This window comes from Macaca fascicularis, chromosome 5 (genome assembly GCF_037993035.2).
Source record: "Macaca fascicularis isolate 582-1 chromosome 5, T2T-MFA8v1.1".
Lineage (NCBI taxonomy): Eukaryota > Metazoa > Chordata > Mammalia > Primates > Cercopithecidae > Macaca > Macaca fascicularis.
This window is the reverse complement of record NC_088379.1, coordinates 36,655,485-36,680,604: the sequence shown is the minus strand read 5'-3', so window position 1 is coordinate 36,680,604 and position 25,120 is coordinate 36,655,485. Positions and strand designations below refer to the sequence as shown.

General features: G+C 37.9%; 1 protein-coding gene across 2 annotated transcripts in view; it reads right to left on the bottom strand.

Moving 5' to 3' along the window:
- The window catches only part of NWD2 (NACHT and WD repeat domain containing 2), a 204,151-nt gene that overhangs the window by 78,677 nt on the left and 100,354 nt on the right, over window positions 1-25,120 (bottom strand). Inside the window, exon 3 of one of the 2 annotated variants that reach the window (XM_005554647.5) lies at window positions 19,175-19,291. In XM_005554647.5, the coding sequence (XP_005554704.1) occupies window positions 19,175-19,291 (117 nt within the window). Of the gene's footprint in view, window positions 1-19,174; window positions 19,292-25,120 lie in introns of those variants that run through there. The other variant, XM_045392233.3, reaches the window with a different exon arrangement.

The window sequence follows — 25,120 nt, the reverse complement described above, 5'->3', positions numbered from 1 at the left end:
TCCCACTGGGCCCCATCTCCAACACTGGGGATCACATTTCAACATCATTTGGAGGAGACAAGCGTCCAAACTATATCACCACCCATCCCCACCATCTAGCTGTCTTTGTACATTGGTCTATTCTCTCCACACGATTTTCAGTCTTGAGTCTTCTGCATGCTACTGAGATACCAACATGTTTTCTTTTTTTTTTTTTTTTTAATTTATTTATTATTATTATACTTTAAGTTGTAGGGTACATGTGCATAACGTGCAGGTTTGTTACATATGTATACTTGTGCCATGTTGGTGTGCTGCACCCATCAACTTGTCATTTACATCAGGTATAACTCCCAGTGCAATCCCTCCCCCCTCCCCCCTCCCCATGACAGGCCCCGGTGTGTGATGTTCCCCTTCCTGAGTCCAAGTGATCTCATTGTTCAGTTCCCACCTATGAGTGAGAACATGCGGTGTTTGGTTTTCTGTTCTTGTGATAGTTTGCTAAGAATGATGGTTTCCAGCTGCATCCATGTCCCTACAAAGGACACAAACTCATCCTTTTTGATGGCTGCATAGTATTCCATGGTGTATATGTGCCACATTTTCTTAATCCAATCTGTCACTGATGGACATTTGGGTTGATTCCAAGTCTTTGCTATTGTGAATAGTGCTGCAATAAACATACGTGTGCATGTGTCTTTATAGCAGCATAATTTATAATCCTTTGGGTATATACCCAGTAATGGGATGGCTGGGTCATATGGTACATCTAGTTCTAGATATTTGAGGAATCGCCATACTGTTTTCCACAATGGTTGAACTAGTTTACAATCCCACCAACAGTGTAAAAGTGTTCCTATTTCTCCACATCCTCTCCAGCACCTGTTGTTTCCTGACTTTTTAATGATCGCCATAGATACCAACATGTTTTCTAAAGTCTTTTGTTTCCGATAGCAAACCATTTTCAGATACATTACCTGCTTAGTTCACTTTTATCTGTAAAACATTTTCTAAAAGTTTTCAAAATCCAAACTTGATGTTTGTAATACACAGGACTTCTGGCTTGCCCTTTTGTCCTGATCTCTGACCATTGAGGTGTTGGTCAGCTCTTTTCCATCTGTTGCTGGAGGATAAATTGGTGTCCTTTCACCTAATTCAGAAACCAGCATCTAATAGATATTTAGTAGATTGAATTGGATCTTCTACCCATCACTGTTGCTAATTCTCTAAACATCTCCAGTGATGAGACATATAAATATTTAGAATTTCCATAATGCAGTGCTATTAAGGTATTACAAACCAGTAATGGGTTATCAGTAATACCCAAGCCAAGTTACAATAAGCTACTAAACCTCTATTACATTCCTTGTTTATGGTAATCCACAGCCCTTGAATTTGTACTGATTGAGCTTTGACAACCCTTTTAGAAAGCTGTACATATACAGCAACGAACAGTTGCCTGCCTGGTGTACTTCTTGATATTGGCCTGGATATTTAGGCAAAGGGTGGGTAAAGAGGTTAGAATGAAGCATCTCTTATCAAGTGATAAGGAAAATATTTACAGAGAGAGTAGTTATGACATGAACCTCACGGTCAGTCTGCCTGGCTTCAAATCCTAGCTGAGTGTCTGTTTCCTTATCTGCAAAATGGGACTAATATTAGCGCCCACCTCATGAGTGCCATTGTGAGGTTACATGAATTACTATATGCCAAAGGCGGAATAGCACCTGGCACATGCATAATGCAAAGTAAATGTTTGCTATTATTGTCCACAGTTTGTGAATCTTATTTTAACTCCATATATCTTAAAAATAGCTGAATTTCCTCCTAGATTTAGTCTTGATTTTAGCATTGTGAATTTTCTTTACATTGTATCTTATCTTCACAGTTCAATATGAAGCTGGGAGAAGCAATACTGCATAGGACAGTCAGAGGGCATTCACAATATAAGTCTGTATCCTTTAATTCACATTCTCCCCAAGGATCAGAGAGATAATAGCTTTTATAGGAGACTAAGAAAGATGAACTAATAATTCCTACAAATGAACAGAGCTTTCTATGCTGCACAGCACACTGGCATGTAGGTGTGACTTAAGATAGGTGGCAGTAGATCTGGGAGCCAAAGGGAAAGAATGACAAACAGGGATTGGAACTGGGGGAAGGGTGGAAGTCAAGAATGCTATCCTTTGACCTTGATATATATGAAAACAAATCATATTAAAACATTGAGTTACTAGTAGCGGCCAGTATTCCAAATGGAATTTGAGACCTGTTGGTCCAGGTAACTTTGTAGTTTGAAATGAACATATCTGCATTCAGGGAAAACAAAAGCTGAGTGAAGACAAATCGGAAAGTAACAGTATAGGGTAATTAGTATGTAAATTCTAGCCCCAGACTACCTGGGTTGGTGCCTTACTTCGCTCCTTACTGTACTAGCTGTGTGTCCTGGCAAGAATCAGAAATCTTTTTTTTTTTTTTTTTCAGTTATTACCTCATTTGTACTATGGTTATAACAATAGTAACTTTCTCATAAATTACTAGGAAGAATAAATGAATGAATCCACATAAAGTACTCAGAATACAGTTTAAGTATTCCATTTATGTTTTATATATTTATATAGATCCTTAACTCACCAAGTACAATAAGTCAGCCATTCAAGAAATAAGTGTGTTTAGTTTGAATACAGTGTTGAGGTAGAGACAAGTAAAATGAGGTACAAATATAAAGGTACTTAAATGTACTATAATTATTCAGGAAAAACTTGATTTTATCTAACAATGTTTTAAAGACTCCATCATAGCATGTTTTCAATATACTATATAAAAATGATACTAATTGCCTTATTTAAATACACCATATTTCAAGAAACAGAAATGACTTCCTGATCTCCTGAAATTTATTTGCATTCCTTTTTTCACACTTTAGGGGTGTTCATACCATGAATACAGCTCTGCTTCATTCTAGAAAAAAATTGTTAGAACACAAAAAGTTTGCCATTGTAAAGTGTATTACTTTGCATTAGAAAGATTTTAGGGAAAAGCGCTCTGCATTGCAGGGCAAAATTAGATAGAGCCTGAATACATATTTTCACATCTTCTCCAGGGGAATAAAAAAGTAGAAGACATTAAGTTCAGTCCATTGGTCTGTGATACCAAAAAAGAGAATTGGGTGAAACACTTGGTTCCCTCAGGTAAATAAAAACCAATTGTGTCAACAATAATTATTGATTACACACGATGAAGGAAGAACAAGGAAGCCTCTTGCCTCAATTTCCTGAGAAACTTCAATATATTTAATCCAAATAAGAGCAAAGTCATTTTCATATCATTGCTAAAAATTAGCAGGCACAGCTTTGTTTTCTGAACTTTACTAAAGAAACTATTTAATAGTTTTAGCCATCTAGGAAAGCAAATTAGAAAACTGGTTATGATTAATAAGAAAGATGTACTTATTGCTTAACATATTGAACTTCTGGCTGGGTGTGGTGGCTCACGCCTGTAATCCCAGCCCTTTGGGAGGCCAAGGAGGGAGGATCACCTGACGTCAGGAGTTCAAGACCAGCCTGGCCAACATGGTGAACCCTGTCTCTACTAAAAATACAAAATTAACTGGGCGTGGTGGTGCACATCTGAAGTCCTAGCTACTTGGGAGGTGGAGGCAGGGGAACTGCTTGAACCCAGGAGGTGGAGGTTGCAGTGAGCCAAGATTGTGCCACTGTACTCCAGCCTGGGTGACACACTGAGACTCCATCTCAAAAAAAAAAAAAAAAAAAAAAAAAAAAGAAAAAGAGAAAAAGAAAAAAAAAAGAACATCTTTGGCAAATAATTTGCCTTCTGTAAGTTGAACCTTCTGGTTTACTCCAGATTGGTTTACTGTGTGGGTATATATAAGCAGCTGTGGTGGTCTGTGTGGGGGTACCAAGCCCCTAGATGTGCTTATACTGTATAAGTTCTAGCATGAAAGACAGACTAAAAGGCAAACACCAACTAAATTTAGTCTGTAGGCTTGTTCTTTTCAGATCAGCAAGAAAATGAGGCAAAATTAAGGCTAGCACTAATATTTTATAATCGATCTTAAGCCTCATCATTCCTCCTGTCTTGAAATGAATGACAGAGATAGATATGACAACTAATCTAGATTCTTTAAAAGCATTTCTCATCTGACACATTTTGGAGAAAGTTGAGTCCAGTACTTCACTGAGACTGCTATAGGCAATGAAGACACAATTGCTTCCCTGCTGTTGGTTAATCAGGGTCACCTCCATATTTATAACTGATTCAAGCTGGAGACCAATTAATATCCATTTTCATAGGAACATCATTCAAACCCTCTTCCAAATGCTTACTCAGCTGCTTATTCCAAGGCTCAGTAAAAATCCACAAACATGCTGCCATTTTGGGGCAAGAAAATAATTTTACTTTTACGGGAATGTACAGCAGTCAATTCATTTGTGTAAAGGGATACATTTTAAGTTATATATAATACTGCTGGTGGTATATAAATATTCTAGTCCAGAAACACTAATCTTAAATATAGGTCGGGAAATCCTTAAATACTCATTGCTATAAATACCTATTTTTGTATAACAATAGGCAAGTGTAAATGCTGAACTAAGCAGAAATAAGCAGAAATTCCCTATTCTCCAGTCAAAATTAAACAGTTAAAACTATTATCTCTTCCATAATCAGAGATATCATGTGTAAACAAGATAAAAATAATATATTTAAGTTGCCTCAAATTATTCGGTGCAGATCTGCAGAATAGTTGTGCAGGTAGTTTCACAACTGTGGCAAAACTGGAAAGGAGGGAGGAGCAATAATAATCCTACAATTCCATCTGCACATCCAGCACAGATGCTAAAGAACAGAACAGAAAGAAGTGAGGAACCTCTTGGTGCTTTGGGGGCTGCTATGTACAGCTGAGAGTACAGAAAGGGCCATAAAATGGAGAAGTCCCCCAAGGCCATCCCCTATCTGTGCATATCTCCAAACTGGGAGGAGAAGACCTGCTTTGACTGCCCATGTTCAGCACATTCTCTGCATATTTCCAGGCAGGGAAGAGAATCTTTGACCTCCACTTTCAGTATTTTCTGTGTGTATTTGCAAGCTGGAAAGAGAATATCTACTTTGACCCCCCACCTTCTGCATTTTCTTTGCATTTGACGTATTACATCACACATTCAGAAAATGACTCCTTCCTTGATTGTTTAAAGGAGGAGAGTGAAAACCAATACAGGAAATGTTCATCGAATTTTGATGGTCCACACTGATTTTGTGATTCAACTTGTTCTTTATTCACTCTCAGTTACCAATTTTACTCTCCTCCCATACCACCTAAGATGGAAAAGAAATATACAAAACCCTCATGTCAGCCAAATACTACGTGTTCTCACTTATAAGTGAAAGCTAAATAATGTGTATCCATGGACATAGAGGCAGGGAGAGGTGGGAGAAGGGTGAGGGATGAGAAATTATTTAATGAGTACAGCATACACTATTCAGGTGATGGTTACATTAAAATCCCAGACTTCACCAGTAGGCAATATATCCATGTAACAAAACTGCACTTACACACCTTAAATTCATTTAAAAAACACCCCACACAGATTGTGAGACACAGAAAATATTATTCATGCTTTCTGGCTAATATAGATTTTATTTCACCAAATGATTACCTTTCATAAATTTTGGAGCATAGGTTTCTTCATAACATGTGTTTCAGTGTGTATATTTAAGTATCTATAATGGTGTGATGGAAGGAAGAGCTAATAATCTGGGCATCAGCATAATCACCTTAGACTCTGCCTTCTCCCTCAGCCCTCACTTAAACAGTTAACAACTTCTTACCAATTCTGTCTCTGAAGTATCTGTAATCTATGCCCACCTTTCTATTTCACCCCCTTAGCCCATCAGGGTATCTTTCACTTGGATCATGACATTAGCTGGGTTGCTAGCTAGGTTTCTTGCCTCTAGCCTCTTGAACTCACTGCCTTTAGTTACAGATCTCAACAGGATGTCCTCCTCACTGCTAACAAGCTTAAGCTGACATTTAACTTAGAAGGTCTGACCTCAAATTACGTTTCTTGCCTCATGTTCTACAATGCCCTGCCACTAACCCTATATTCTACCTTCATCCAGGAACTGCTGGACTCTGGACAGTCAAGGTACACTCACCTCCCCTGCCCTAGATTTAGAGATGGAAAGCTCTTAGCCCTTCCAACCTTACTGAAAATATCATTTCTTCAGGAGGTCTTTTGTGACACAAAGAATCAGAACAAATCAGTTTCTCCATTTGGCTTCCATAGTAGCTAACTAATATTATATTATCTCACTTATCAAACAGTATCATATTTAACCACACACACTTCTTTCTGTTTAAGTGGGTGCTTAAGAGGTCAAGGGTAGTATATGACTTACCATTAGCTCAGAGGACTTAGCACAGTCTTACATAAGATAGGCACTATAGAAATTTGTTGTGTTTTATTGGACAACAATGTGAAATATGCATTTCTAGAAGCATACTGAGACTTTAGGTTGATTGGATACAGCAGATCTGGACCTTGAATTGTCATTAGATGCTAGGTAAGTGCAAAGGGAGAAAAATTAAGAAATCTTTGTTGTTTTTACAGTTTGCATTCATGGCATTTTCAAGCACAGATTTTGGCAGCTTAGAGTTTCTCAGTCCAGGGAAATTAGATGAAAAAGTCCAAGTTTTGGCTGAAGCAATCTTAGTAAAGCCTGCGGTGACACAGCTTCCTTCCCTCCCAGAGAGAAGTATATCACACACTAGGCTAGTGACTATGTTATCCGAGTAATTCAACTGTATGTGAGAAAATGCCACCATGAAAACTCGAACAGGACATTATAGTTCAATCCCTCTACTTTTGTAGATAAAGAACAGACAGGGAGAAAAGGACTTGGGTTCTAGACTTCATTACAGCTTCCAATTAAACCGTTTAGGGTCTGCTGGTAGGAAGAATGCTGGCTTTAGAATTAAAGAGACTTAGACTGAAATCCTGGCTCCTACCCTTACGAGTTAGACATCAGGCAAATTGCAGAAATCACCGAAGTCTCAGCATTCTCACTGATAGAAATGGAGAAATAACAGCCCCATGGGTTGGTATGAGAAAAAGAGGAAAAGGGCTCTATTGTATTTTAGGCATTCAGAAAATAAAAATTCCCTTCACTTCTTTGGGTTTCAATTTTACCTGTGTATAATCAGGATTTTTAACTATTTAGTTACTAGATTATCTTAAGGCTCTTTCCAGCTCTGAAATGCTGTCCTCTGTTTATCCTTAGAGGAACAAATAGCACTGAGAATTTGTAGAAGCGTTTTAAAAGCTGTTATACTCTGATGAATACTGCTCTTTTCTTCCAATTGCCTTGGGTTTAATTCTCCTTTTTTTCCTATCCTCTTGACAGATGGACACTTAAATCATTAATTTTCAAATTCTCATTTTTTCTAATTATGTGAATTTCAAAGTATGGATTTCTATCTTTTTCTAAGCATTAAAAAAATAGAAATCCATACTTTGAAATTTGTACAATGAGCTGAATCCACAAGTTTTGATATAGTTTTCATGTTAGTGCAATTAAAATATTTTTAGATTTCCCTTGTGATTTTTCTATTTTGACCCACAGTTTATTTAGAATGGTGTTAACTCTCACGTATTTGGACATGTTTAGTCATCTTTCAGTTATTTTTTAATTTTTAATTCCACCAAGGTCAGAGCACAACTGTAGCATGATTTCAACCCTTTGAAATGTGTTGAGACTTGTGTTGTTACCCATCATATGGATGGATCATGATTTGCACTTCGGCAAATGTTCTGTGAATTGAAATAAGGTATATTCTGCAGTTATTGAATGTGGCATTCTATAAATATTAATTAGGTCATGTTATAAATCATGTTATTCAAATCTACATACTTACGGATTTGTTTTCTACTTCTCTTAGATACTGAAAGATGTTTGTAAATATCTCCAATTATGACTGCAGATTTGTCTATTTCTCCTTTTAGTCAAGATTTTTATATTTTGAAGCCATCTTATTAGGTGCATACAAATATAGAAATATTACATTTTGGCAATAATTAAAAAGTCAGGAAACAACAGATGCTGGAGAGGATGTGGAGAAATAGGAACACTTTTACACTGTTGGTAGGACTGTAAATTAGTTCAACCATTGTGGAAGACAGTGTGACGATTCCTCAAGGATCTAGAACTAGAAATACCATTTGACCCCAGCCATCCCATTACTGGGTATATACCCAAAGGATTATAAATCATGCTGCTATAAAGACACATGCACACGTATGTTTATTGCGGCACTATTCACAATAGCAAAGACTTGGAACCAACCCAAATGTCCATCAGTGACAGACTGGATTAAGAAAATGTGGCACATATACACCATGGAATACTACGCAGCCGAAAAAAGGATGAGTTCATGTCCTTTGTAGGGACATGGATGCAGCTGGAAACCATCATTCTCAGCAAACTATCGCAAGAACAGAAAACCAAACACCGCATGTTCTCACTCATAGGTGGGAATTGAACAATGAGATCACTTGGACACAGGAAGGGGAACATCACCCACCGGGGCCAGTCATGGGGTGGGGGGAGGGGGGAGGGATAGCATTAGGAGATATACCTAATGTAAATGACGAGTTAATGGGTGCAGCACACCAACATGGCACATGTATACATATGTAACAAACCTGCACGTTGTGCACATGTACCCTAGAACTTAAAGTATAACAAAAAATTTTAAAAAATAATAAAAAGAAGAAATATTACATTTTTCTGTTGAATTTAACCTTTTATCATTATGAAACATCCTACTTTATCTTCTTAACTTAAAACCTACTATATGATATTAATGTAATTTTCTTTTGGTTAGTCTTTCCATGGCACATATATATACACACACACACACATACACATACATATATACACACACATATATATACATAAAAGTATATATGTGTGTGTGTATATATATACTTTCATGATTTTGCTCTCAACCGATTTATGCCCTTTCCTTTAAAGGGAACTCCTGCAAACTGCATACAGTTGAACCTGTGTTTAATAGGAAGGTTTAGATTATTTACAGTGAATAAAATAGTTGGGTCATCTTTCTACTTGTTTCATCTACTCTTCAGTCTTCCTTTTAAAAGTAGTCATATTTTCTTGAATCTTTGCATGTCTCGTAATTTTCATTGTATTCTGAACTTCATTTTTAAAATAATGGTTATTTAGGGTTTCCTTTCCTATGTTAGACTGATAGGGCAATGAGAGGCTTATCACATTCCCACTAGTAACTGAACGGGGCTGGGGCTAGGTTGCAGTTTTAGATTGAGTTGACTTTGAATTAAAATGCCTCAAAGGCAACACCAGTTAAATGTTTGTGCTACATTCTAGTGGACTTCGTCTCCTGTACACCAAGATATTATTGGAGACTTTATTCTGCCTTTCCATCCCAGCTTCCTAACCTCCCATGTTGCTCAATTCTCTGCAAATATCTCATGGAGCAAACTCCCAGTGATTTTGGGGTTCCTCTATCTATAAAGCCAGCTTACCAAGAAATGACTCATTTCCTTCTGGAAACTGACTGTGTCTAATCCCGTTTGTCTCCACAGCCCTACTATCTTTTTAAAAACATGATGTTTACATTTTACCTTTTTAAAAAGTTGTTGCTGGCCTACTTAGAAGTCCTTTGGACTACAGCTATAAAAGTGAACATTTTTCTTTACCAATTGAATTATAAAGAGACTGAGTACTCTCCCATTCACATTTTCTCTGTGATTCTTTTTATCATATAAAAATATGCTTTCTTACACCAACTAAGCTTAAGCTACGGAAATAGCTTATATGTTAGTAAAAGTTTACTGTGGAAATACTTCATATATTAGCAATAATTAATTCAACGACCCTCTTGGCTTTCACCAGACAATTAAATATTGTTGAGAAGAAAGCTAATCTTCCGTGTTTGTCCATTCTAAAACTCTTTTGGTGATATCAAGTCACTAATTATTGAAACCTATTTCAGAGCTATGATAACTGGTTGATTTCAACTGGACAAACATTTTTATAAGTATAGAAATCTTTGTTTCTCTGGACTATATGAGGAAAATACCTGGAAAATCTAAGGCTTTAGATTTTTATTTAAATAAAATTTGTAAGAAAGATCTTTTTAAGCTAGATTGTTTAATTTAGATGAATTTCCAGTTTAAATCGATGACTATTTTCCCATTTTAAAATACATTTTGGTTGGTAGAACTGTACTTATAAAGGTTAGAACTAATTGATACAACCCCCCCCCCGCACTTTAAAATACAAATGAAAATTAAGTACTTATTTTAATTTTTCATGTGTGTATTTTGTTTTGTATACCTAAAATGATAAAGCAAACATATTGGAATATGGATAAATGTGAAATACTTTCCAAAGCCAAGTGTTTTAAAAAATACTGTAATTATTTCAAATTATTTATGAAATCTTATCCTATAGTTTTCTTCTACTGAAAATTATTTAAAGAAACTAAACTGTAAGGAGACATAATTTAACCTGAAGGAGAGTGGTGAGAAGGTGAGAAGAAACTGACCTATATGCTATAAGTTTGAGTGTCACTCAGTGATATGCAAAAATAGAATGTTAGTCTTTGTCAGATACAGCTACAAACTTTGTCTTGTCTTTACTCTTCTGCCTAGTGAAAAAACAAACTTGCTGAATAACAACAGATTTCACAGTTCAGTCCCTTAAGTTGTCATATTTTTGGTTTAAAATATGGCCCAGTTCAAATGTAGCTCTCTGGGCTTCTTTCTTCTCACTTTGTGCATGGTGGGCTTAGGGTCCACTGCCAGGAGCTGCCTGTGGTGGGTAAGAGCATGACCCATTCTCTGTTCCCTGCTAGCTGTGCCACTGATGGCAGTGTGTGTGTGTGTGTGTGTGTGTGTGTGTGTAAGTGAAGGTAGAAGTCTGTTTTGACATCTGCTTACGCTCAAGCAACAATGGTGATACGCCCATTCTTTTGGTCTCTGCTGCTTCTTTACCCAATGCTGACAGATTGTGTTTGTTTATATGTGTGTAATCTCATAGCCCTGATAAGGATGCTATATGAGTGCTGGCTCACTGAGAGCTCAGGGGGTTGACAAAGCATACTGCAGGCAAGATTCCTTTTGTCCTGATTCTAAGACATGGGAACACCCCTCTAAATGTGAAGCCAAAGAAGAACCTCTTACCTGCCTCCATCAGCATTGCATGCATGGTATCAGGCTTGGGTCTCCTAGGGTCACCTGCCAATGCTTCTCCCACAGCAAATTTCCACCTCATCCACACAGATTGAGGAACTGTAGTGAGATGCTATAAGCATCCTCCAGGGATGCCACACACGTGGTGGGATGGGGATGGATTCTCCAATACTGTAACTGAGGTTTTCAAACTCTAGTTGCTCAAGACAGCACAGTGTAAGTTGTCTACTTTTGTTTGTTTGTGTTTGAGACAGAGTCTCGCTCTGTAGCCCAGGCTGGAATGCAGTGGTGTGATCTCGGCTCACTGCACCCTCTGCCTCCTGGGTCCTGGTTCAAGCAATTCTCCTGCCTCAGCCTCATGAGTAGCTGGGATTACAGGCATGCGCCACCATGCCCAGCTAATTTTTTTTGTATTTTTAGTATTCTACTATAAATGGGGTTTCACCATGTTGGCCAGGCTGGTCTTGAACTCCTGACCTCGTGATCCACCTGTCTAAGCCTTCCAAAGTGCTGGGATTACAGGCGTGAGCCACTGCACCCAGCCATTTGCTTTTTTTATATATAATTTCAACTTTTATTTTAGATTCAGGGCATACACGTGCAGGTTACCTGACTGTATTGAATGATGCTGAGGTTTGGGATATGACTGATCCCATCACCCAGGTGCTCAGCATAGTATCCAATAGTTTTTCAACCCTTGCCCCCTCCCTCATTCCCTGTGCCACTGACGGCAGCATGTGTGTGTGGCTGAGTAGTCCCCAATTTCTATTGTTGCCATCTTTATGTCCATGGGTACCCAATTTTGGTTCCCACTTACAAGTGAGAACATGTGGTAATTGGTTTTCTGTTCCTGAGTTAATTCACTTAGGAAATGGCCTCCAGCTTCATCCGTGTTGCTACAAAGAACATAATTTCATTCTTTTTTATGGCTGTGTAGTATTCCATGGAGTTTATGTGCCACATTTTCTTTATCCAATCCACTAGACATGGACACTGGACATCTAGATTGATTCTTTGCTATTGTGCTGTGATGAACCTGTGAGTGCATGTGTCTTTTTGGTAGAAAGATGTATTATTATTTTTTGTTTTGATATATACCCAATCATGAAATTGCTGGGTTGAATGGTTGTTCTAAGTTCTTTCAGAAATCTCCAAACTACTTTTCACACAGTGGCTGTACTAATTTACATTTCCACCAACAATGTATAATCATTCCCTTTTCCCTACTGTCTCACCAGAATCTGTTGTTTTTTGAGTTTTTAATAATAGTCATTCTGACTAGTGTGAGATGGTATCTCATTGTGGTTTTGATTTGCATTCCTCTGATGATTAGTGTTGATAAGCATTTTTTTCATACGTTTGTGGGCCACTTCTATGTCTTCTTTTGAGAAGTGTCTGTTCATATCTTTTGCCCATTTTTTAATGGGCTTATTTTTTTGCTCATTCCATTGTTTAAGTTCCTTATAGATTCCAGATATTAGACATTGGTCAGCTGCATAGTTTTTGAACATTTTCTCCCATTCTGTACATTGTCTGGTTACTCTGTTAATAGTTTCTTTTGCTGCGCAGAAGCTCTTTAGTTTTATTAGGTACCACTTGTCAATTTTTGTTTGTGTTGCAGTTGTTTTTGAGGACTTGGTAATAAATTATTTCCCAAGGCCGATGTCCAGAATGATATTTCCTACGTTTTCTTCTGGGATTATTACAGTTTGAGGTCTTACATTTAAACCTTTAATCCATCTTGAGTTAATTTTTGTATATGGTGAAGGACAGGGGCCTAATTTCATTCTTCTCCATATGGCTAGACAGCTATCCCAATATAATTTATTGAATAGAAAATCTTTCCCCATTGTTTATTTTTGTCAACTTCGTCAAAGATCAGATGGCTGTAGGTGTGCAGCTTTATTTCTGGGTTCTCCACTTTGTTCTATTCATCTATGTGTCTGTTTTTGTACCAGCACCATGCTGTTTGAGTTACTGTAGCCTTATAGCATAGTTTGAAGTTGGATAATGTGATGCCTCCAGCTTTGTTCTTTTTGGTTACCATTGCTTTGGCTATGCACACTCTTTTTTTGTTCCATATAAATTTTAGAATAGTTTTTTCTAGTTCCGTGAAAAATGACACTGGTAGTTTGATAGAAATAGCATTAAATATATAGATTGCTTTGGGCAGAATGAACCTTTTAATGAATTGATTCTTCCAATCCAGAGTATGGAATGTTTTTCCATTTGTTTGTGTCATCTGTGATTTCTTTTGGTAGTGTTTTGTAATTCTCCTTGTAGAGATTTTTCACTTCCTTGGTTAGATGTGTTCCTAGGTATTTTGATTTTTTTTGTGGTTATCGTAAATAGAATCGCATTCTTGATTTATTTGGCTTTCAGCTTGAACGTTATGGGTGTATAGAAATGTTACTCATTTTTGTACACAGATTTTGTATCCTGAAACTTTACTGAAATTGTTTATCAGTTCTGGGAGCCCTTTGGAAGAGTCTTTATGATTTCCTAGGTATAGAATCACATCATACATTAAGAGAGACAGTTTCACTTCTTCTTTTCCTATTTTGATGCCTTTTATTTTCTTCTCTTGCCTGATTGCCCTAGCTAGCACTTCCGGTACTGTGTTGAATAGGAGTGGTGAGAGTGGGTATTCTTATTTTGTTCCAGTACTTAAGGGAAATATTTCCAGTTCTTGCCCATTCAGCATGATGTTGGCTGTGAGTCTGTCATAGATGGCTCTTATTATTTCGAGGTATATTCCTTCAATGTCTTGTTTTTACTGAGGGTTATCATGAAGGACTGTTTATTGAAAACTTTTTCCATGTCTATGGAGATGATCATAGGGTTTTTGTTTTTAACTCTGTTTATGTGGGTGTGTCACATTTATTGGTTTGCATATGTTGAACCAACCTTGCATCCCAGAAATTAAACCAACTTGATCATGGTGACTTAACTTTTTGATGTGCTGTTGGATCTGGTTTACTAGTATTTTGTTGAGGATTTTTGCATCTATGTTCATCAGGAATATTTGCCTGTAGTTTTCTTTTTTCATTGTGTCTTTGCCAGATTTTGTCTTTTGCCAGGTATCAAGGTGATGCTGGTTTTTAAGAATGAGTTGGGGAGCAGTTCCTTCTCAAGTTTTTGGAATAGTTTCACTATAATAGGTATCAGCTCTGCTCTGTGTATCTGGTAGAATTTGTCTGTGAATGTATCTGGTTCTGAGCCTTTTTTTTTTTTTTTTGGTTGGTAGATTTATTACTGATTCAGGTTTGGACCTCAATATTGGTTTGCTTGGGGTTTCAATTTCTTCCTGGTTCAATATTGGGAGATTGTGTTTCCAGGAATTTGTCCATTTCCTCTAGATTTTCTAGTTTGTGTGCATAGGTGTGTTTATAATAGTCCCTGAGGATCTTCTGTATTTCTGTGGGATCGGTTGTAATATCACCTTTGTTGTTTCTGATTGAAGTCACCTACTTCTGTCAAATTCTGACAAGAGGCAGTCCTGTATTCAGGGTCCAGGATCAATGCTCAAACTCTATAAGCAATTATTTTGGGTATTCCACATTTGGAGCAATGACAAGAAGAAAACCCCCTCTTCCCTATAAATAGGCACCGTGGAGAAGGATGGGGATGAGATAATGAGAGAATTAGCATCACATGACCTCTGCTGTCTCCAAAAGGCCATACTCCTCTCCCGCTACAAAAGGATTTTCTATGGAGTTGGGAATGCGACAAGTAGGTGTGGGAGATTCTGTTGAACATTCCACATTTTGCAAAGGCTGAAGCAATTTTTTACACCTAAAAGGTGATGAAGATGATTTTGTTACTCAGCTGTGAGTTGTCTCCCTGCTAGGGGCAGCCCTGGTCAGAATCCCTCCTTGGGGATAGGTAAAGCTTTTAGTCCGTAAATGTGATCAAATTCATATCTAGAAAAATAAAATAAATATGTACCATATGTATTTTACAACTGTTACATTTTATTAATATACACATAATAATGAATTAAAATCCTTTAACATTTGATTGTCTGAATGAAGCCTTAATACTTTTTTCATTATTATTGGCGTTTTCAAAGGGAAAAATTATAATAGCACATAAATGCCTAATACACATGAAAACTTTTTATTCTCATTTGAAAATAACTTAAATCACAGTTTAAGTTATTTGGTCTAAAATGACTGGTTGTTAGCCTTTTTTGGGTTTACAAAAATTCATACATATATCATCACATTTGGTCCCCACAACAACCCTTTGAAATTGATTCAAAATTTGCTTTTAGTTTATTATTATTTTCCCATATTTATAGATGTGATCATTAAAGCACAATTAAGTTAGTGACTTGTCCCCTGAGAACCAGGGCTCTTACTTGATTATAAAATGAAAATTCTGGGCTCTTCCCACTGTACTTGCCTCTCTCTACACATGTATTCAAATGTTGTTCTTCTTGGTAAGATGACGTATGCTTTACAATACGTCTCCCAAGCTAGTCCTTTGAGAGCAGGACCAGACACATTCCAGGCCCCCTCACTCTAGCACCCTCATCTCTTTGTGGTCAAAAACATGTGTGTAAAACAGCTGTCCAGAATTACAGCACAGCTTGCATGTCAGTGGAACCTCGAGTCATTATCTAAATGACAACTTTTAGGGGATGAAGTCGAAAAAGGCCAAGCACAAACAATACTGAAGACCAAGTTCCCTTTGGAACTTAATTAAACACTCAACTCCCTGAGTGTTTAAAAGGAAAGCTTCATTCCGTCCTTAATTTATTTGGATCTAACATAAAGGCTAAAGTCTGTGAAGCCTTTGAAGATACAAAAACACTTTTTTTTTTTTTCCATTCGGCAGTGGTGAATTTCCTTGCCAAAGACTTCAGCGTTAGGGGAAGTATTATGCTAAGCTCTGCATCTCACAGGGGTCATCGTGACTTCCAGAAATATCCACAAGGGAGCACTAGGTGAGGAAACTGGAGCTAAAAAGTAACACACACACACACACACACACACACACACGCCAGTTGTTACCATAGTTACAACAGGAAAGGCCATAAAAGGTGTACTTTTATTTTGTTTCTATAAGCAGTGAGTTATAAGCCCTGTGTGATTCAGGATCACTGGGGTGAATAATCCTAGCTCTATCTGTAGGGTTTTGTCATGGTTTCCCTGAGTTTAAACATGTAACAGGGCAGCAGAAGAAGGGATAAATGATTTGTGTATGCTCAATAAAGATGTTGCTACCGTTCTATCAGCTAACCTTTGCTCTCTTAACCTGCATAAACTTGCAGTCTTTATTTATTCTCCTACCAGCAAATTACTGGAATTCAGAGTCATGTCTAATTTTAGTTAGCTTAGGGATGGCACTCGACAGGGTTATAAAAGGGGGAGAACATCTCTCTCATTCCTGAATTTCTGAGCCTGGATTATGGTAAAGCTGTGGAGATCACAGTAATTGAGATTTCCCAGGACACTCCCATAGTGGGTTATGCTTCCCAAATCCGGCTTTCTAAGCATAACAGAGTCTGGCCTAACCTGTCTTCCAATATTTGAGTCTGTTCTATAGCACCCCTGTCAGAGTGGTTTGTGTTCTTCACTTTGATAAAAACTTTTTTCGTGATGCGTCACTACAGTTTGAGCCAGGTGATTTCATCTTGAGACAGCTGTGATAGATAATAATGATACAATAAGAAACAATCAACACTTTTTAACGGGTTACTATGTGTGAAATACTATAAAAGTGCCTGTAATTTCATTTGATTCTCAGAATGACCCAATGAGGTAGATAACTATTATTATCACTTCTATTTTACAGACAAAAAACTAAGGCTTAGAATAGTGAAGCAAATCCTGCAGTGCCGCACAGCTATTAAATGTCAGGTCAGAACCCAGGGAAACTGGATCCAAAAACCTGAGAGAAAGCTATATCCTTTAACTTCTTCACCCAAAGCTGAAATCTGCTTCCTTGTTCTATCCTCTGATGACCCATGGAAAAAAAATCTCTCCCACTACTTGCTCTTCAGATACTTAACCCAACTTTCAGGCCTTTTTTTTTTGCATTCTTTTCAGGCCACAGGACACTGTTTTCAGGTGTTCATTCCCCAAATCCCCTAAACCATGTATTTTTCTCATTTGGCTTATTGTAGTAGCTGTCTAAAGGTCTGGCTGCTCTGTCCCCTCTTCCTCACCCAGCCGCCAAGGCCATGCTGAAAATACAAGTCAAATCACCTCATTCCCCTGCTCAGAACACTTCTGTAGTTTTTCCTGTCACTCAAGGTAAAACCTTAAGTCAACTTGAAGATTATAGAATTGTCTTACTGAAATTACCTTTCCAAAATCGATGGTTCCCAATTATGCTGAGCCATAACAATAGTTTTCTTACTCTTAAAAATAAGAGATGACAAGGCCCCATGATATGTCCCCCACATCCCATGCCCTCATCCTATTCATACTTGTTCCAGGCACAGAGGCCTGCTTGCTGTTCCCTGAACATGCCAACCTCTCTTCCTGAAATACCTGACTTGGAATATCCACACCTGGTTCTTTCCTGCCTCTTTTTCCATCTCCCCTTCACAGTCACCTTATCAGTGAGGCCTTCTCTGACTGCTTTATCTTAAGTAGCAAATCTCTATTGCTGGTATTCTCTCTTTTCTTTCATTTCTCTATTTTTCTCCATAGCACTTATCACCATCTGACTTACTGTTTATCTTACTTATTTGGTTTTTGCCTGTCCTCTCCCCCTTCCACCCACATTAGAATGTAAGCTCCAGGAAAGCAAAACATTTTATCTTCTTAGTTCAGTTCAAAGGCTGAATCATAAGGAACTGGCCCACAAAATAACAATTTTGTATGAGTCAACCTACCATACCCCCAGCACTTAAGAGCAGCCCTTGGCACACAGTAGCACTCAAGTAGTTAGTGAGTAAACAACTTACCTGTATATGGAATGCTACAAACATTATATGATACAGCCTTTATACACTTTACTAGCCTGGGTAAGAAATTTACCATCAGCTGGTCAGATTTGTGATACCATCTCTGTAGGTCTTCCTGATCCTATGTGGAGCCAAATATAGATGGATATGCAAATAAATATTAAGAACACTTTTGCTGATATATTGAACCTAGTTTTTAACAGTACGATGTGATTTTTTTTCATAGCACTCACTAGTAATTTTAACACTCATCTGTCAGTCTTAGAGCAACCTATGTTCAAAAGGGCAACTTCCCTTATCGATTGGTAGGATCTGCTTGGATTCAAGGTTAAGTCTTTCTTAAGCTAAATTAAGGCAGTGATTTTGCACAATCACCTGCCACAGTATGGCCTATTTATCTTTACTACCACTGTGCTTACACAGAGGAGTGAGTATTCTTTAGAAAATAATGATGAATTAATAATAATGTTCCACTTGAAATCTCTCTGTTGATCTTTAGCTTATAATGAAGATGTAGCCGAAAATTATTGTAGAAACAAACTTTTTCACAGGGCACCATTTGCTACTGGTAGATGAGACACAGTAAGTATATTTGATTCACTTTAACGATATTTCAGTCATTTTGTTAAAAAAAGCGAGAAATTCTAGTGTTAAGAAATAGAAGCACTATGATGGAATAGATTGTAGAATAAGATAAGAAAACCTAGGATAAAGACTGTAGGTCTGAAAGAGTAATCCTTATTGTTGATCACAAGGTGTTGTAGAAATCGTTGTCAAACCCAAGTCATCCCTTTGATTACCATTTCAAATTATTCACCATTAATTTGCAGCACTTCTTAGGAAAAGTTGAAGCTTTTTGTTCTCACACACTGAGAGCCAGGAGACAGCTTAAAATGTTTAAACAGACATAAAAAAAGCCTTTTCCCCCTTCATTTAAAAAGCCCCTTATGAATCACCAACCAGCAATCATTCTCACATTCATCTCCAAGTTAATATAAAGCATTAGTTTTTTTATACCCACAACAAAACATGGACCTGCAGAAGTTTTCAAGCAATCCTCCAGCAGCTTCATGCGGCTCTTCTGGAGCTCTGGGCTGTCCCAGTCATCTTCCTCCACTCCCCAGTACAGATCTATGACCTGGGGACAAATGGATGAAGAGCATTAATTTACCTGTGGGCTTCGTTCTTATTTACAATGTCAAGCGAATGTGACTTTTAACTTTTCTCTTTGCAGCACATTTTCTCTTACAGAGGGGAGGTGATTTTTAAGATCCATTTAAAGAGATTTTTCATTCCATGATGGGCTGGGAATGAACCTTATAATTTCTTCTTTTGTTTCTGATTACACTGCTGACATGGGCCCAGAGAAAATGAAATGCTAACTGTTGAAGGTTTTGGAGTATGGGCTTTTGTTGTCTTGAAATGGAAACAGAATTTGAAGGTTTGAAGCAGCTGGGATGAGGTTACCATAGTACTTGAGACAATTAAATCACCATAGGTATATAATGTTACCATAAGTATTAATATGAGAAAGGAAAACCATAACAAATATTACTATATACTGATTGTAAGTCAAACACCTACATTTCTTAAAAAAAAAAGCCCTGTCATTATCACACTTTATCATATGAGGAGAGATATTTTGCTTATGTCTGTTTTATCTGTAAGTAGTTCGGCTTTCATCAACATATATCTGAAAAACATGTACTGGCAAAAATGAAAGGTATGCCTCACTGAAAAGCGACGATAATAGGATCCTCTATCTCCCTACTTCAAAGACTACTAAGGAAGATTCTGGCAGTCTATAACAAACTTTCACAAGTTTGCTCTTTGAAAAGTGCTATGGAGAGCATCCTGGGTTTTACTACCTTCACTCAACTGCTATCTGCATAAAGTAAATGTTCCCAGTTGTAGCTTTGAAAATTTCTTCTTTTCCTTTCCTTGCTTCCTACAAGTGGAAACAAGACCCTCCCTACTCTTTTCCTCCTGCTTGCACGGCATTTGGTGAGATGGAAGCTCAGAGTATGGGTCCTCCCTTGTGGCCCCAGCAGATCTTGGGGACTTTGTGTGCTTCCCATTTCTTGGCTATGGGCCCCCACAGATCTGGTTTGTTCCAGGTCTTTGTCTAAGTGCATTTGAGTGTTTAAGAAGGCTGACAGATAAATGGCAGCTCTTTAAAAAATATTCTTATGGTCCATTCCATGGGTTTCATCATACAGGAAAATATCAGCGCTTTGATTTTGGGGGCTCTATGCTTTAATCTATCTTACAAAGTTTCATTACACAATACGAAGAAAGGGGACATCAAAGAAGGTAACTTCATTATCCAATTTGAGAGCCTCTAGCTGGGGCTACTTAAAAAGTAAAAATAAATGGGTAAAAATTAAAAAATTCAGTTCCTCAAGTGCTCAGTAACCCCATACTGGTTCTCATGTTGGACAGAGGAGATACAGAGTATTTCACATCACAGTAAATTCTACTGGACAGAGCTGTAAATTACTGAGCTTCAGAAGAGCACAGAAATCATCTAGTAATAAAAGAATAAACAGGGCTATAAAATAGTCTAATTTGTTAAATAATGGACAGCCCATAATTTGCAAAGGGTCATGTTTCCGGAAAATGAAAAAATAAAGAAAATATTTATGGCTTATCTGTTGTTAATCTTTCTGGGTGTTTTCTATGCCACAGAGTACCTTTTGGTAAATTAATATCCTGCCACACTAGGATTTGTTTCTAATGTTTTAGAATACAAAAGATGAACTTTTCCACCTCACCATCCTTGGGAAGGCTATCCCGGAGCTGCTGAAAATGCTGAGAAAGTGTCTCCCTCAGTGGAAGCAGAATCTCCTTCACATGCTAATCTGGTCTCCTGTCCTGAGAAGGATAATAATAGCCTTGGTTGAACAATGGGTTAAGAAAAGCTGGTAAGTAGACTGCCTCTCTAGGTTCCTCCTCTCTAGGCAGGGTTTCCCTGAAAGAAAGGCAGCAGCCCCAGTCAGGGACTTATAGATAAAACTCCCAACTCCCTGGGACAGAGTGCCTGGGGGAAGGGGCAGCAGTGAGCACAGCTTCAGCAGACTTAAATGTTCCTGCCTATCAGCTCTGAAGAGAGCAGCGGATCTCCCAGCACAGAGCTCAAGCTCTGCTAAGGGACACAGGCTGCCTCCTCAGGTCGGTCCCTGACCCCCATGCCTCCTGACTGGGAGACACCTCCCAGCAGGGGTCGACAGACATCTCATACAGGAAAGCTCCAGCTGTCGTCTGGTTGGTGCCCCTCTGTGAAGAAGCTTCCAGAGGAAGGAACAGGCAGCAATCTTTGCTATTCTGCAGCCTCTGTTGGTGACACCCAGGCAAAAAGCATTTGAAGTGGACCTCCAGCAAACTCCAGGAGACCTGCAGCAGAGGGGCCTGAGTGTCGGAAGGAAAACTAACAAACAGAAAGGAATAGCATCAACATCAACAAAAAGGATGCCCACACACCCCATCCTAAAGTCACCAGCATCAAAGACCAAAGGTAGATAAATCCATGAAGATGAGGAAAAAACCAGCACAAAAAGCCTGAAAATTCCAAAAACTGGAATGCCTCTTCTCCTCCAAAGGATCACAACTCTTTGCCAGCAAGGGATTAAATCTGGACGGAGAATGAGTTTGATGAATTGACAGAAGTAGGCTTCAGAAGATGGGTAATAACAAACTCCACCAAGCTAAAGGAGCATGTTCCAACCCAATGCAAAAAAGCTAAGAACCTTGATAAAAAGTTACAGGAACTGCTAACTAGAATAACCAGTTTAGAGAAGAACATAAATGATCTGACAGAACTGAAAAACACAGCATAAGAACTTCGTGAAGTATACACAAGTATCAATAGCTGAATCAATCAAGCAGAAGAAAGGATATCAGAGATTGAAGATCAACTTAATGAAATAAAGCACGAAGACAAGATTAGAGAAAAAAGAATGAAAAGAAATGAACAAAGCCTCCAAGAAATATGGGACTATGTGAAAAGACCAAACCTAAGTTTGATTGGTGTATCTGAAAAGTGACAGGAAGAGTGCAACCAAGTTGGAAAACACTCTTCAGGATATTATCCAGGAGAACTTCCCCAACTGGTAAGACAGGCCAATATTCAAATTCAGGAAATACAGAGAACACCACACAGAAACTCCTCAAGAAGAGAAACCCAAAGACACATAATCATCAGATTCACCAAGGTTGAAATGAAGGAAAAAATGTTAGGGTGCAGCCAGAGAGAAAGGGTGGGAAAGGGAAGCCCATTAGAATAACAGCAGATGTCTCTGTAGAAACCCTACAAGCCAGAAGAGAGTGGGGGCCAATATTCAACATTCTTAAAGAAAAGAATTTCCAACCCAGAATTTCATATCCAGCCAAACTAAGCTTCATAAGCAAAGGAGAAATAAAATCCTTTATGGACAAGCAAATGCTGAGAGATTTTGTCGCCACCTGGCCTGCCTTACAAGAGCCCCTGAAGGAAGCACTAAATATGGAAAGGAAAAACCAGTACCAGCCACTGCAAAAACATACCAAATTGTAAAGACGATCGACACTATGAAGAAACTGTATCTATCAACTAATGGGCAAAATAACCAGCTAGCATCATAATGATAGGATGAAATTCACATATAACAATATTAACCTTAAATATAAATGGGCTAAATGCCCCAATTAAAAGACACAGGTTGGCAAATTGAATAAAGTGTCAAGACCCATCAGTGTGCTGTATTCAGGAGACCCATCTCATGTGCAAGGACACACATAGGCTCAAAATAAAGGGATGGAGGAATATTTACCAAGCAAATGGAAAGCAAAAAATAAAAGCAATCCTAGTCTCTGATAAAACAGACTTTAAACCAACAAAGATCAAAATAGACAAGGGCATTACATAATGGTAAAGGAATCAATGCAACAAGAGCTAACTATCCTAAATATGTATGCACCCAATACAGGAGCACCCAGATTCATAAAGCAAGTTCTTAGAGGCCTACAAAGAGACTTAGACTCCCACATAATAATAGCAGGAGTCTTTAACATCCCTCTGTCAATATTAGACAGATGAACAAGACAGAAAAATTAACAAGGATATTTAGGACTTGAACTCAGCTCTGGACCAGGGGACTTAATAGACATCTACAAAACTCTCCACCCCAAATCAACAGAATATACATTCTTCTCAGCACCTCATCGCCCTTAGTCTAAAATTGACCACATAATTGGAAGTGAAACACTCCTCAGAAAATGCAAAACAATGGAAGTCATAACAGTCTCTCAGACCACAGTGCAATCAAATTAGAACTCAGGATTACGAAACTCACTCAAAACCACACACTACATGGAAACTGAACACACTACTCCTGAATGACTACTAGGTAAATAATGAAATGAAGGCAGAAATAAAGATGTTCCATGAAACCAACGAGAACAAAGACACAATGCATCAGAATCTCCGGGACACAGCTAAAGCAGTGTTTAGACGGAAACTTATAGCACTAAAATGTACACAGGAGAAAGCAGGAAAGATATAAAATTGACACCCTAACTATAGAAGGAAGAGCAAACAAATTCTAAAGCTAGCAGAAGACAAGAAATAACTAAGATCAGAGCAGAACTGGAGGAGATAGAGACACAAAAAACTCTTAAAAAAAATCAATGAATCCAGGAGTTGTTTTTTGGAAAAGATTAACAAAATCGATAGACTGCTAGCCAGATTAATAGAAAAGAAAAGAGAGAAGAATCAAACAGACACAATAAAAAATGATAAAGGGGATATCACCACTGACCCCACAGAAATACAAACTACCATCAGAGAATACTATAAACACTTCTACGCAAATAAACTAGAAAATCTAGAAGAAATGGATAAATTCCTAGACACATACAGCCTCCCAAGTGTAAACCAGGAAGAAGTTGAATCCCTCAATAGACCAATAACAGTTCTGAAATTGAGGCAGTAATTAATAGCCTATGAGCCAAAAAAAAAAAAAAAAAAAAAAAAAAAAGTCCAGGACCAGATGGATTCACAGCTGGATTCTACTGGAGCTACATAGGGGACCTGGTATTATTCCTTCTGAAACTATTCCAAACAACAGAAAAAGAGGGACTCCTCCCTAACTAATTTTATAAGGCCAGCATCATCCTGATACCAAAACCTGGCAGAGTCACAACAAAAAAAGAAAATTTCATGCCAATATCCCTGATAAACATCAATGCAAAAATCATCAATAAAATACTGGCAAACCGAATCCAGCAGCACATCAAAAAGCTTATCCACCACGATCAAGTTGGCTTCATCCCTGGGATGCAAGGCTGGTTCAACATATGCAAATCAATGTAATCCATCACATAAACAGAACCAATGTTGAAACCCATATGATTATCTCAATACACGCAGAAAAGGCCTTTGATAAAATTCAACACCCCTTTATGCTAAAAACACACAATAAACTAGGCATTGATTGAATCTATCTCAAAATAATAAGAGCTATATATGACAAACCCACAGCCAATATCATACTGAATGGGCAAAAACTGGAAACATTCCCTTCGAAAACTGGCATAAGACAAAGATGCTCGCTCTCATCACTTCTGTTCAACATAGCATTGGAAGTTCTGGCCAGGGCAATCAGGCAAGAGAAAGAAATAAAGGGTATTCAAATAGGAAGAGAGGAGGTCCAATTGTCTCTGTTTGCAGAAGACATGATTGTATATTTAGAAAACTCCATTGTCTCAGCCCCAAAACTCCTCAAGCTGATAAGCAACTTCAGCAAAGCCTCAGGATACAAAATCAACGTGCAAAAATCACAAGCATTCCTATACACCAATAATAAAGAAACAGAGAGCCAAATCATGAGTGGACTCTCATTCACAATAGCTACTAAGAGAATAAAATACCTAAAAATGCAACTTACAAGGGATGTGAAGGACCTCTTCAAGGAGAACTACAAACCACTGC